The sequence below is a fragment of the Phocoena sinus genome, chromosome 8 (assembly GCF_008692025.1).
Source record: "Phocoena sinus isolate mPhoSin1 chromosome 8, mPhoSin1.pri, whole genome shotgun sequence".
Taxonomy (NCBI): domain Eukaryota; kingdom Metazoa; phylum Chordata; class Mammalia; order Artiodactyla; family Phocoenidae; genus Phocoena; species Phocoena sinus.
The window spans coordinates 55,178,742-55,194,647 of record NC_045770.1 but is presented as its reverse complement, the minus strand read 5'-3'; the positions used below and the strand labels follow the sequence as shown (position 1 = coordinate 55,194,647).

General features: G+C 38.9%; 1 protein-coding gene across 4 annotated transcripts in view; it reads right to left on the bottom strand.

Moving 5' to 3' along the window:
- The window catches only part of PAK1 (p21 (RAC1) activated kinase 1), a 151,053-nt gene that overhangs the window by 53,832 nt on the left and 81,315 nt on the right, over positions 1-15,906 (bottom strand). For all 4 annotated transcript variants that reach the window (XM_032641290.1, XM_032641293.1, XM_032641292.1 and 1 more), the window contains exons 2-4: positions 13,863-14,073; positions 2,165-2,265; positions 1,511-1,658 (exon numbers count right to left, since the gene is read on the bottom strand). In XM_032641290.1, coding sequence (XP_032497181.1) covers positions 1,511-1,658; positions 2,165-2,265; positions 13,863-14,052 — 439 coding nt within the window. In that variant the 5' untranslated portion in view covers positions 14,053-14,073. The remainder of the gene's footprint in view (positions 1-1,510; positions 1,659-2,164; positions 2,266-13,862; positions 14,074-15,906) is intronic.

Below are 15,906 nucleotides of genomic sequence, written 5' to 3'. Positions count from 1 at the left end.
TTATGCATGCATGGAACATATACACAATTACCTGAATGTGTATATCTATACCCATATTTAGTCATAAATACTTAAGTGGACTTTAATTCCAAACATATGCAAACCCACATAGCTATGCTTCCATATACATAAATAGTATTTGTACACATCTACACACATATACATAAAAACAGATTCTTCGAAAGACTTTGCTGCTGAGGCTTTCAAAGCCAGCTTCTAATCTGAAGTCTCCACAACAAACTCTTGAAAACACAAGCCGTAACCTAGAAAACTTTCCTACCCATCACCCCTCAACCCCAATACTGCCTTGGAATGACCCAGTCCCTCAATGGAAGAAGTGATACAGACCCAGCAGGCCAGATATCAGGAAGGAAACATGCTAGGAACATGTATGACCCTCTCCAGGGCACCACTATGCAGCATGAGCAAAGCTGCAGTCTGTCATCCTCACCACCTGTGCCTACTGCTGCAAGCCAGATACTTGCTGGGGAAAGCATCCTTCAAAATTAGCTAGTTCATCCCGGCTCTCACCTTCCCCAACAATACTGCCCTTTGAAAGAGACAGCATGAACACCAGAAAAAGCACTGGACTCAGAGTTAAGACCAGTGGTTAAGAGATCACTAATGTAGCCACATTAGAAGGGCATTTTGGGCTCTAATGTTTGCAAAACAAGGGGAAACTGGAAGTGGTATATACTAAAGATACTTCTTGCCCTAACATTCTAAGATGCTATATACAAGGCAAGTTTCCAGAAATGTAGGCCTTCCTATGACTTGCCTAAGAAAAGAAAAATCTCTCTGCTATGGAAGGAGGTGCTCCAAATAGAGTTACTAGAAGCAAGTGGTAAACTGAAAAGGTACTGGTCTAGGAATTAGGAGACCTGGATTCTAATCCCAATTCTGCAATTAAAAACATTCTGAAAAACACAGTCCCTTATACATATAGAGAGAGTACATCTAAAGAACATTTATTATTACTGGCCAGTTTTTCATTGGACTGATTGGACTGATAAAAATCAGTTCCTTGAGGAAGAAAGTGGGCTTGCCTACTTAACTGGGTTATCACATAACCTACTGATATTGAAAACGATGATAATGATGGCTACATTTTCATGGTGCCATTTTGCAACCTATAAAGAACTTTCGTATCAATGAGCTCATTTATCCTCATTACAACCTCTTGAGATAGGAATTATTATTCTCATTTTGAAGCTCAAAGAAATGAACTACTAGAACATAATGAGTATCAGAATCTAGATCTTCTAGCACAAAGTCTATGTTCTTAACACGTAATATCACAGTACTTTTTCAAAACATGCAGTTTCAGAGTAAAGACTCAAGTTTGATGCAAAAACCCATGATCTTGGCTCTCAAATTCCAAAATTCCATCTTAGCGAACGTGCCATCTCCACTCTTTTGAAAAACGCTCTTCCTCCACCCCACACCAATAGGCATCTACTAAGATGAAAACCTCTTTTTTCCTAGACTGCCCTGGACACAATCCCCATACCTGTAAAGCTCATGTACTTCTGGCTGTTGGAGGTCTTCTTCGAGTTATAAAATTCTAATACATCCAGGACAGCCTGCGGGTTTTTCTTCTGCTCCGACTTGGTGATATTTGATGTCTGAAGCAAGCGGGCCCACTGCTCTGGCATCCCCTACAAGAGAGACATGCGAGGCTGTCAGCAAGGCATAATCACAGGGGACCCTGAATGAAATTCAGAACTAACTCTGACAACTGATGGCAGCTAAAGATGGGTTTAGTCATTCCTTTCTCTCTCTGCCCTCAGAGTTCCACACTGGTCTCTCTTATAACACATCTCTTACTATATCTGTCATTTCTTGTGGTATTTGCCCCTTCACCAGGCTATTCCTCCTTTACAGCAGCAATCATGTCTGATTTGTCTCTGGATCATCAGTGCCCAGCACAGAGCCTGATGTTAAGGGGCCACTTAACCGAGGTCTATTTAAGGAATAGAGATTCAAAGGCTTCTCTAGTACAATTCTGGAGGGGAGGAATGTGTCCCTCTCATTACTATAAGAAGATAGTAATGAGGGTCTCGGGCAAAGATAGAGGCATCAGGAAGTCTGGAAAGGATTAAATCTAACAGTGCATAGCCAGAACTCTGAAAGACCAAATGTCTTTCTGTGGCCCAGGACTTACTGTAAACTCGCCTGTGACAGCATCAAAACCAACGTGAATCGTGTGCTCAAAATCTGAAGGAAGAGAAATCTCTGGCCGTTCCTTCTCCTTCTTTTTATTTGCTGTAAGAGAAACAGGAAAAAGGAGATAAAAACAAGGACATTACTACATTTTTAGGCTTATTTAGCTCTTTGTTGAGCTCTAAGCTCCTTTAGAGGCCAAGGACTGTGATACAAATGAGTCAGTTGACCCAGAGCAAGTCACTTCCTTTTTTCTGAACCCTGGTTTCCCCATCTGCAAAATGAGAAGACTCAAGTAGATGGTCTCTAAAGAGCCTTCCAACCCAGACATCCTACATTCTATGAGCTTATATAACCTGCTTCTGTTTGTTTGATCCTTGATTATGGACCACTTTAAGGTTCTCTACATTACAGAATTTTAGATTTGGAAATTGTTTTAATTAAATGAATAGCTAATATTTTATCATGTGCAATGATTCAAGTTCCTTCTTTTTTCTATTATAGTTGATTTAAATATTATATTAGTTTCAGGTGAACAACACTGTAATTCAATATTTGTATAGATTATACTCCATTTAAAGTTGTTATAAAATATTGGCTATATGCCCTGTGCTGTAAAGTATATCCTTGTATCTTATGAATTAATTCAAGTTCTTTATTAATATTCACTGTAGCCTCACAACAACCCTGTAGTTAGGTACTGTCATCCTTATTCTGCAGATAAAGAAACTGAAGCACAGAGACTAAGTTATTTGCCCAAGATCAACTGGATAGTAACTGGCAGCAGTCAGACCCAAATCCAGGCCGTCTGGCCCAGGCCCTGAGCACTAAACCACTCTACTATGCTGCTTCCCTAGGCTACAAACTTAAAGAATCACTAAGTCTGAATATTTGTAATCATCAAGGGTGTTGCATACAGTAGGTGTTCACTAAGGTTCTGGCATAAAAAGCTTCAATATTTAAAGAGTTGTCGTGCCCTTGTCGTACCCTCGTATTCCACCAAGATTCATATGTTCTTAACTCCCAGTACCTCAGAATGTGACTTTATTTGGAAACAGAGCCATTGCAGATATAATTATTTAAAATATGATTAGGTCAAACTGGAGTAGGGTCAGCCCCCTAATCCAGTCAATGTCCTTATAAAAAGGGGATATTTGAAGACAAACGTACACAAGGAGAACACCTTATGAAGATAAAGACAGAGATCAGAGCAATGCTTCTTCAAGCCCAACAAATCACCAGAAGCTACGAGAGAGGAATGGAACAGATTTTTCCTCACAGGTATCAGAAGGAACCAACCCTACAAACACCTTGATCTTGGACTTCTAACCTCCAAAACTAAAACAATAAATTTCTGTTATTTAAGACCCCTAGTTTGTGGTAATTTGTTGCAGCAGCTCTAGCAAACTAATATAATCCTTTTCCAACTCAAAAGACTTTCTGGCCTTGGTATTAGCTAGACCTAGTCCACTGGAGCCTCAAAACAACTGTGTGACAAGCAGGGTAGTGATTTTGGTGCCCATATGACAGAAGAAGCCAGAGGTTCCAAGAAGTTAAGTAGCCTGCCCAATGTTACAGAGCAAGTTAGAAGCAGATCTGGGGCCAGGACTGAGGTCTTCAGCCTCCCAACCCCAAGGCCTTTGTATTCTCTTACACTACTATATATAAAATAGATAACTAATAAGGACCTACTGCACAGCACAGGGAACTCTACTCAATACTCTGTAATGGCATATATTACATTATATAATAGTAATATATATTATTACTATGCTTTTAGAAAAGAATCTAAAAAAGAATGGATATATGTGTATGTATACCAGATTCACTTTGCTGTACACCTGAAACTAACAAAACATTGTAAGTCAACTATACCCCAATAAAAATTTTAAAAATAAAAGCTATAATTTCATACACAAGAAAACCCTCAACAATAAGAAAACGCAATTAATGAAATACGCAAAAGACCTGAAGAGACACATCACCAAAGAAGATATAGATAGAAAAGATACTCAATATTGTATTTCATTAGGGAACTGCAATTAAAACAACAATGAAAAACCACTACACACCTATTAGAATGGCCAAAATCCAAAACTGACAACACCAAATACTAACAAGAATGTGGGGCAACAAGAATTTTCATTCATTAGTAGTGGGAATGCAAAATGGTACAGTCACTAAGACATGTTGGCAGTTTCTCACAAAATTAAACATACTCTTACCATACAATATAGCATTCGTGCTCCTTTGTTATTTACCCAAAGGAGCTGATAACTTGTTCACACAGAAACTTTCACGTGGATGTTTGCAGCAGCTCTATTCATAATTACCAAAACTTGGAAGCAACCAAGGTGTCCTTCCATAGGTGAATGGATAAGTAAACTGTGATACATCCAGAAAATGGAATATTATTCAGCACTAAGAAGAAATGAGCTATCAAGCCATGAAAAGATAATGAGGAACCTTAAATACATATTACTAGGTGAAAGAAACCAGTCTGAAAAGACTATATACCATATGCTTCCAACTATCTGACATTCTGACAAAGGTAAAACTATGGAGACAGTATTAAGGGTCAGTGGTTGCCACAGATTTGAGGGGAAGGAGGGGTAAATTACCAGAGCACAGAGGAATTTTAGGGTGGTGAAACTATTCTATATGATACTATAATGGTGGATATTTGTCTTTATATACATACACTTGTTCAACTCATAGACGTAAAACACCAAGAGTGAACTCTAACGTAAAATACAGACTTAAGGTGAATATGATGTGTTGATGTAGGTTCACATATTGTAATGTACCACCCCGGTATAGGATATTGGTAGTGAGGTAAGTTGTACATATGTGTGGGCAGGAGGTTTATAGGAAATCTCTGTACTTTCCACTCAATATTGCTGTGAACGTAAAACTGCTCTAAAAAATAAACTCTTTTTTTTAAAGACTTTGAGAACTCTGCTCTACAGACTTACATCTTCTTTATCTCCCACTACAGGCATACCTCGTTTTACTGTGCTTGGAGTTACTGCACTTCACAGATATTATACCTTTTACAAATTGACGATTTGTGGCAACCTTGCATTGTCAGATGATGGTTAGCATATTTTAGCAATAAAGTTTTTTTTTTTTTGCGGTACGTGGGCCTCTCACTGTTGTGGCCTCTCCCGTTGCGGAGCACAGGCTCCGGACGCGCAGGCTCAGTGGCCATGGCTCACGGGCCCAGGCGCTCCACGGCATGTAGGATCTTCCCCAACCGGGTCACGAACCCGTGTCCCCTGCATCGGCAGGCAGACTCTCAACCACTGCGCCACCAGGGAAGCCCGCAATAAAATATTTTTTAATTAAGGTATGTACATTGTTTATTTAAACATAAATGTACACTTAATAGACTACAGTATAGTGTAAACATAAGTTTTATATGCATTTGGAAACCAAAAAAATTCATGTGACTTTTTATTGTGATGCTCACTTTATTGTGGTAGTGAGCATCACAATAAAACTGGAACTAAACCCACAGTATCTCCAAGGCATGCCTGTACTTATGTTTCACACATTCTACACCACTGAACCAGTGATGGTTCACCAAACGTAATGGGCTCTTTCACACCTCTTCCTATTGTCTCAAGTTACTCCCTCTGCCTGTGAATCCTGCCTTTCCCTTTCCCTTCCCTTGCCACCTCACCACACAAACCCTTTTATTTATCCTTGTCAGGTCTCAGCTTAAAGGTCATCTCTTCTGTGAAGTCTTCCCTGATCTCTAGGTTGGGGAGTTCTTCACCCTCCCTTCTGTTCCCACAGCACCATTATAGTAATTGCCTATTTTAAGGGTCTATTTTTCCAACCAGACTGAATTCTAAGTTCAGGGGCCATGTCTAATTTATCACGAATCCCCAACAGCTAGCAAAAGCCAGGCATAAAATAGGTGCTCAGACACTGAGTGAAGAAAGGAACAAACAATCAGACACCTAACTCAACTTGACAAGGAGTCTAAGGAATCTGCCTAAGACATGCAAATTCTCTCCAGGGCAGGAATAAATGTTCCATTTTTATCAGCTCTGACATGATTTTCACAATCCCGTTTTAAAATCCTGCTCTGTGGTAGCTCAGCACACTGGCCAAAAGATATTCTGAGGTCCTAATGCCTCCACAGACCCAATATAACCCTGATGAAAGGCAGCAAAATGCAGGGGGCGGCGGTGGGGGGTGGGGGGGAGGACACACAAGAAGGTCTAGAATCCAGGCCAGTTTTGCCTCTACCACACCATACAGTCCAGGTGCTCAGCTTTCTCATCTGAACAATGGGGAGAATGAACTAGATGATCTTAAGTGCCCTTTCAGCTCCTACACTCCAAATGTCTTTGAAAACAGAAAGATCAGCACTCTCAAAGCCCTGTATCTACATTTCTTCCTGACACAGCATCCCACAGTTTTAATAGGTACTTCATATACATCATCTCATATAATCACCACAATCCTGAGAGTCAACTTTACCTGGAGATTAGGAAATTGAAGCATGGACCTGCCTACAGTTCTTGAAGTAATTCAAATTCAAAAAGTGTGGCATCAAGAGCCAAGGCCCTTTACATTCTACTACTTTACCTCCCCTAAAGAATTTCAAGTTGAATCAAGAAAGCATACTTTGTTATGATGAGAAGAAATGACATTAAATAAGAACTTACCATGTATAAGACACTATAACCATAAAATATTTTCCTTAATTCTTATAATCCTATGGGATACATTATTACTACTGTCATTTTACAGATGAGGAAACTAAAAAGCAGTTAAATAATTTGCTCAAGCTCATACAGCTAGTAAGAGCTGGGATTTGAACCCAGGTCTGATTCCAAAGGTTCTTTCCTTAGTATCTTAGTGAGAACCATTTGCCTACATGCCAATTGCTAGGGTTTAAGCTATTTTTACACTTGGCAATTTCCCTTCCAGAAGCAGCTGCTTTGAGAAAGGGAACGGTTTATTACGGTTCATAAATGGTTCATTTATGACATAAGTCCATCTGTCTTTCTCATAGCTAGAATGCATGGGACATGTCGCAGGGCTTTGGAATTGCTTTCTGTTCCTAAATTTCCTCTGATCTAGTCAATTAAAAGATTGTAGAGAAGAACACTTATTTTTATGCTTTACTTAGATTATTTTTATGTTTTACTTAGATTTTTGTTTTATAGTTATATATCTTATATTTTATATATTATTTCTATGATATGCTATTAATATGCCATATAATATACCATCACAGGCACGGAATGTCAAATACAAAACAAACTTCGGTAATGGAAACACAGAAAGACAGTGGCTCAGAGGATGAATAGCCTATAGAAAAGAGCCCCAGGGAAGTGAAATCACTTAACACATGAACATATAAAGAGTATCTGACATTTGTAGTTTTAAGAGGCTTACCTTTTTGGCCTCAGTTTCAAATAGAGTATTTGTTCCAGAGGTCCAGGCCCACGTCCAGAGCTTAGAATCCTGCTTCTGACATTACAGAGAACTCTTGAGAACTCCTTAGGAAACCTCTCCTTGGGTCTGTTTAGCCTCAGTGCACAAATTCTTTAATCTGGCTTAACAGCCCTATCTAAACCAACAGGAAATACAGGCTATATGTAGGAAGAGAAAGGTATTTTACCCCAGGATCATTCTTTAATTCTATCTTGGAGGAATCCCATTAAGAGTTGTTCTTTTGTAAATCTCATAACAACTCTTAAGTGTTAATCACAGATTCCAAAAGAAAACCATGACTGCAAGCAATAATAGCCACAAAATTACTTCCAACTCTTAATAAAGCTGCAGTTTGCATAACCTTTTTCACACCTTTAGCCTTATAATCCACTCAGCAACTCTCTGAGATAAATATTATTATGTACCCATACTATGGGTAAGATAAGTGAGGTGAAGGAAGGTAGAGCAACTTACCAAAGGTCCCAAAATTAGGGATGGTCAATGGTGATAACCTCCAGTGCTTGAACTCCAATATAGCTGCTTCTACATGCACTATGCCTTCTGCAGACTAAGTGAATATGAATGGAGGTCATTAAATGCAAATTTGTTTTAAAATAAGTTAAAAGAACTAACCAAATCAGTTCTACTAAAGGCATTAGTCTGAACATCTCTAGGATGGGAGCCTTCAAACAGTACATGGTGTCTGAGGACTTAGAAGAATTAAAGAGCACAGTCCAGAAGTCAAGAGACAATTGTTCAAATGCAGACTCCATGCACCGCAACCATGTAGCATATGACCTTGGGCAAGTCCTTGACTCTCTGAGCACAAGAGTATCAGTGGAAAGGTCCCTGGAATCATAGAAAAAAGCTATAATCGCAGATCAGCCACTCCTAACCAGATGACCTTGGGCAAGTTACTCAAACTGAACTACCTCAGTTTACTGTCTACAAAGTGAAATATTTATCTCCCTGAAAAATTGGCACATTTTACAAACATCAAAGTTCCTAATATAATATGTAGTAACTAACAGGCATTCAATAAATAGTAGCTCGGTTACTGCTGTTACTTTTTATGGTTATTACTACTGTGTTAGTACTATTTGTTATTACTATTTTTATTACTGTTGTTCTTATTATTTTAAGGATTAACGAAGATAAAGAAAATGTACGTGCTGTGTAGAAGCTAGAGAGCTTTACAAACATGAGTTATCATTAATAAAAGAAAGTGTCAGAGTAAGATTTCCCAACCCACTCATTAAGACAGTTTAGAAACTGTGGCTAAGGAAAAAGAAGAACGAATCATCTGATTTCATGAAACTAGAGATCACAGACTTGAGGAAATAAAGTGAAAAAAGAAGCCTGCAAAACCATCCATCCTAATATTAACCCTATCTTTGGCCAAGTCCATTTGGCTTTCTGGTAACATGGGAAATGAGGCTGACATTACAAAATCCCAGGTTGCAGTACAGCCATCCAAGTTTCAGCACAAATCATTGACCTTATTTTTTTTTTTTTTAAAGATTTATTTTTAAGAAGCCCTTCTCATTGGTTCAGATGACCTAATCTAAGCTCAAGGCAGTAAAACACTCCAAACTTGGAGAGATAAACACTGACGTAGTCCAGTTTTAAAATTAACTTTGCTAAACTCTTCCCAAGCTTGGAGAATTCCACTTCGGTTGTGAAAATGAAGCCAGGAAAAGATTCCAAACTAAATGCTACAGGACTTCTTAGAATAAACCAAAGGCTCCAGATCCTAACCACAGGAACCAGGCTTTCCCACATGGAATTCTGCAACTCAGCGCCACCTATCACAGGCCCTCAATTACAGCTTCTTGCAATCATTTATGCATCCCCCCAGGCACACACTGAAGCCACGCTGGAGGTCAGCATTAGGTAATGCCCATAGACATTCTATCCATTGCCAGCTCAAATCTCAACCACTAACGCAGCCCACAGAGAGCTCTTCTTTCTCATCCCCCAAATCCCTTTAGACCCCAAAACTACCCCTCTGGAAATTCTGGCTCCAAAAGTCTGGGTAGGATCTGGGCAACTGTATTTCAGAAAAGCACCATGAGTGAGTTGGACGTGTAATCTGGGTTGGGAACAACTAACACAGATAGTATGTTGTGATGTAATAGATACTTTAGGAAGACTTAGTTCCATACTCATCCCTGCCACTTTCCAACTGTAAGACGTTGATCAATTTACTTTTCTCTAAGCCTCAGCCTCCCCAACTGAAAATGAGTTGTTACAGATATCAGATCAAACAAGAAATGAGGTTTCCCTTAAAAGAAAAGAAAAAAAAAACTTCATATTTGTATAGTGTTTTAGAGTTTAGAAAATGCTTTTACATCCACTACGTCAAATGACAAAAGCCTACTCATGATATGGGATGGATGGGAATTATAATCATTCCCCACTTTACAGTTAAGGATACAGGGATTAAAATAAATACGTAAAAGGGCAAAAAATCACAGAGTTAATAAATGTTAGAGGTAGGACTCAATCCAGACTAAGTCCAGTTCTAGCCCATTTCTCTGTATAGCTGGTATAAATTCTCAAATACTTCATGAAGGGCATACCACTTCAAAGACTGCCAACACTGCGGTGCATCCTTCTAGGACTAAGTTAAGCACGAAGTGGCAAGTCAACAAATCCTTATTGGTTGAATGATAAAATCAAAAAGCACAAAATCAAGCTGAATAAAGTTTCCAAACAAAAGGAAAAAATTCATTTATTTCATTTTGATGTATGCATTAATTATAGCCATCTAAGGTCTTAAAGCAAAGGAGTGAAACCTATGTGCTCAGGGTATGTATAGGCAATACAAAACTAGGTGGTGAAAGAGAGGCCACTACATCGTTTCACAAGAACTTCTTAGAACTCTATGCTTTCTACATCTATGCTTTGAATTTATAGAGCTACAGCTTTGATCTTGAGCTATGAGACTTATTTTCAGACCAGATTTGGCCTAGGGTTACTCAGCGAGGATTTCCAGAAGAACCTCTGCATCTACAGCTTTATTGCTGAACAAAGTACTTCACAATGGCCTAGTTTTGTTTCACATACATATACAACCTGATCCAACCTCATCTTTATATCTCATTTATGTAATTACAGCATTTCAAAATTATAAGAGGCTGTATATGTCTACTGGTTTGACTAATTTTTTAAAATTGTTTTTTATTGAATGAAAGATTCTTCAAATTCTAGAGTGCTTTACAATTTTCAAAGGTTTCACACACGATTTCTTTTTTTTTAACTTCATTTTATATTGGAGTATAGCCAATTAACAGGGTTGTGATAGTTTCAGGTACACAGCAAAGCAACTCAGCCATACATATACATGTATCCGTTCTCACATGATTTCATATAACCCCATAATAACCCTCTTTTTCCCACACCCCTATATTATCTTTTCCCCCTTCCCTCTCCCCACTGGTAACCACTAGTTTGTTCCCTATATCTGTGTGACTCTAATATTTTAGATGAAAGCACTGAAGTCCAAAGACAAGTAACTGACCCAAACCAGGCAGCCAAATTATGAGAGAACCAAGACTACAACACCCATATCCCAATCGCCATCTCCCCATTCAATACATAAGGTCATCCCTTCGGTTCCCAATGATGTCTAAACACTTCCATCAGCTGTTCTGTTTTTTTTTTTAACAGAGTATTATTGAGATATAATTCACATACTATACAATTCACCCATAGAGTCTAAAATTCAGTGACTCAATACATTCATGGAGCTGGGGAATCATCTCCACAATCAACTTTAGAACATTTTCATTACCCCAAAAAGAAATCCCATACCTCTTAGCCACCGTCCCCTAAATCCCATTCACATCTCCCTACAACCCTAGGCAACCACTCTTCACTTTTTGCTTATGAATTTGCCTGGATAATATGAATTTGCCTGGAAAATTCATATAAGCAGAATCATACAGTATGTGATCCTTTGTGACTGGCTTCTTTCACTAATAATAATGTTTTCAAGGTTCCCCCTTTTGTAGTATGGATCAGGACTCCATTTCTTTTTGTTACCAGCTAATATGTCTTTGTATGGATATACCATATTTTATTTATCCATTCATCAGTTGATGAACATTTGAGTTGTTCCCACTTTTTAGCTATTATCAATAATGCTGCTGTAAACATTCATGTACAAGTTTTTGTGTGGACATATGTTTTCATTTTTGGTAATATAGTAACTCTTTATATTTTTGATATAACGTCCTTATCAGATATATGATTTGGGAAAATTTTCTCCCATTCTGTGGGTTATCTTTTCTCGTTCTTTCTGAAGCAGAAAAGTTTTAATTTTGATGATGTCTATTGGTCAGGAATCTCATCATCTTCCTGGTTTGTCAGTAAGAACAATTCCAGCTTTTTATTTTTAAAAGTCCTTCTTATTGCATGTAGAAACTTGGGCTGAAAGCCTACTTATTTATAGAGATCAAGAATTATGGCTGATAAAGTGCAATATTAAAAATAAGCACACATCTAAACTGAGGGATAAACAAAGTGGCTATATATGTGGGAGAAGATTCTATGGTAGAGTAACATCACCTAGATCATAGCCCCTCACCTAGGAAGTTGGCAGCTACTACATAAATGAATTAGCCAGAAAACAAAGTTAAGCAACTTATGTGTGCCTCTTCTATCTAGACCCCAAAAGAGTTCACAATGAAGGTGGGGTAGAGGAAAGGGTAAACACAAAGATGCATGCCCAATGTACTCAATAAGAGTCCTCAATAGTTCTCATTTCAGTTTTTCAACAATCATTTCCTATATGTAAGATCACTGCCTATTAGACACCTCTATGTCAAGACGTCTCAAATACAAAGTCTAATATTATCTTTTCACTTCAAATGCAATGCGTTTAAGTCATCATCTTTCCTGCTCTCCAACCATCAACCTTCCTCACTTGTTCCTCTTCCTGTGTTCCCTATTTGGTTAATGATACTATTATCTACCATCTCCCCTGATCTGTAGTTATGCAGGTATATTTTTCTGCAACATATTTTCTGCAATTCACCACTGTACTTGACATATTTGGCCTACTGTTTCAGAATCCTAATTCTGACTTTACCATGTAGCCTACTAGCTATGCCTCCTAGCTTCAATGAAAGAGTAAGAGAAAGGGTACTGGGACTTCCCTGGTGGCAGAGTGGTTAAGAATCCGCCTGCCAATGCAGGGGACACAGGTTCGAGCCCTGGTCTGGGAAGATGCCACATGCTGCAGAGCAACTAAACCTGTGTGCCACAACTACCGAGCCTACGCTCTAGAGATCGCAAGCAACAACTACTGAAGCCTGCGTGCCACAACTACTGAAGCCCGTGCACCTAGAGCCCGTGCTCCACAACAAGAGAAGCCACTGCAATGAGAAGGCTGTGCACCGCAACGAAGAGTAGGCCCTGCTCAACGCAACTAAAGAAAGCCTGGGTTCAGCAGCGAAGACCCAACGTAGCCAAAAATTAATTAATTAATTAAAAAAAAAAGAATCTGGATACAAGGGACTTCCCTGCACTACTGGTGCAGTGGTTAAGAATCCGCCTGCCAATGCAGGGGACACAGGTTTGATGCCTGGTCCAGGAAGATCCCACATGCCGCGGAGCAACTAACTCTGCGAGCGACAACTACTGAGCCCGCATGCCACCACTACTGAAGCCTGAGCACCTAGAGCCAGGGCTCCGCCACAAGAGAAGCCATTGCAATGAGAGGCCTGCGAAGCGCAACAAAGAGTAGCCCCCGCTCAACACAACTAGAGAAAGTCCGTGTGCAGCAACGAAGACCTAATGCAGCCAAAAATAAATTAATTTAATTTTTCAAAAAAAAAAGAATCTGGAAAGATGACATTGCAAATGAAACTAGTTTGGGGGAAAAACCATATCCAAATGAAGACATTTCAATATTTCTTATATTTTGTGAGGTCATAAACAGTTTAAGAACTTAAAAAGTAAGTAAATATATGGCTTCAGATTGCCCAAAATCTGGCAAGAGCATAATTATTTTCCTAGAATTTTGGTCAGATATAGTTAATAGAGTATAATAATGGGTCTATTTTCCATTTGACTTCACAGTCATTTCAGGAAAAGAAGATAAGGAATAGGGAAAATAATGAGAAAAAGAGGGATTAAAGGAAAATTAAATCAAGGAAGGGACAAATATTATATTCAGGTTACCAAAAAAAATTTTTTAAGTATACAAATGATGAGAAAGAAATGAAATACTGTACTTTTATCACCAGGTAAGATGGCTCGGTAAAATCGGTCCTTCTTTTTCTTCTCCTCGGGGTTTGGAGGCAGAGGTTTGGAACCGTGGTTTAGGGTTCCAGCATCTTTGCTGCCAGCTCCAATCATAGTGCTGGTATTTCTCATCGGAGGGGCTGGGGGTTTGTCTTGAATGTCTAGGCCGTTATTCGACATTGTCAGCACCAGCAGCAGCTACTGGAATCAGAAAGAAGAACATAACTCTTTTATTATTTTTTGAGCAAAAGGAAATAGGTATTGAAAATTTTAAAGGAATCCAAATTTTACAACCCTTCCTCCAGGACCCACCTCAAGCCCTTCCACTGCATACCATGACTACTGCTATCTTATTCAGTCCACCATACTCAAAGATGTAATACCTACTCTGTGCCAAGCACTGCTGAAAATTCACAAGGTTCTTGCTTTTTTCTTCATTCTCCTATCTAAGGCATTGGAGAGCACAAAAAGCCACCATGATGTGATTTAAAAGGCAGAAATTTGGCCCAGTTAAACTGAGAATGAATCCCTGTGCTACTTAACAAGCTTTAGAGAAATTCCTTAACCACTTGGGTTCCATTCAGTCATTCACATGAAGATTAAATAAAACTGCCAACAGCATTCCACATAGTGAGTTCTCTGCCAAGCTCTAATTTTGTTACCTTAGGAACATCATTCCTTCTCTGGTAGGAATTGTATCACTATACCAATGGTCAGTAAAGCTGCTGGTTTTGTAAACAGTTTTACTGGAACACAGCCACATCCATTCACTTACATATTGTCTATGGCTTCTTTCACATTCTAAGGGCAATACTACGTAGTTGCAACAGGCCTAAAATATTTAGGTTGTTCACAAACCTACAATATTTTACTATCTGGTCATTTACAAGAAAAGTTTGCTGATCCCTGGCCTTTATCAGCTCTCCAGTATCTCCTTCCTCTAAAATTTGACCTTGTTCTAAATATATGATGATCAATGCATTAACCATCTTGTCCTATATGGTGCTGAATTTACAGGCAATTTCCAGTGCTTCCGGGAAACGGAATAAAATCTAAAAGAAAAGGAAAAAAATCCCTATCACATGGAACCACTAGTTTTAGTGAAGATAGATGTTATTACCTTAAATAAGTGTGCTTGACAATAGATAAATATGAATATATCCAGAGTTAATAAAGTTTCTCATTATTCTTCATGCTACAATGGAAATTATATCTTTTGTTTTGTTTTGTTTTTTCTCGGTACGCGGGCCTCTCACTGTTGTGGCCTCTCCCGTTGCAGAGCACAGGCTCCCGACGCGCAGGCTCAGTGGCCATGGCTCACGGGCCTAGCCGCTCCGCAGCACGTGGGATATTCCCGGACCGGGGCACAAACCCGTGTCCCCTGCATCGGCAGGCGGACTCTCAACCACTGCGCCACCAGGGAAGCCCCTGGAAATTATATCTTTAACCATGACTATTTAGAATGTAAGCTCCTTAGAGTCAAACACAATAGTGCTTTTTAGACTGAAGTTTCTAATCATCAAAAAAAAAAAACAACAGTGTAATAATCATCGAAACTTTTCAGAAATATAGATGTCCTTGTATGACCCTCATAAATTCTGATTTAGTTTGGCTGGGTTAAGCCCAAAATTTATAATTTTAAAACTTAGTGATCCCAGTGCCTGCCAGAATTGAATACCACTGCTTTAGAAGTTAACTATTTAAATGCTATGGACAAAATCTATAGGAGTCTTAACATTTTCTAATAAGTGCAGAGCTAAATGATCCCTTGCATCCATTTTTTCCCTCAATCCTTTCTCCACATGCCATCAGTGATCTTAAAACACTCATACCTCTACTTAAAACCCTTCAGTGACATCCCAGAATAAAAGCTAAAGTTCCTTAGCTTGCTTTTAAAGGCCCTCCCATTGTTTAACCCATTCCACCATCAGCTTCATTTCCCACTACTACCACTCCCTCTAATTCCCCTTATACTCTAGCCACACCCAACTTCTTCAAGTATACTGTAGCTTTCACACTTTCATTCCTTTACAC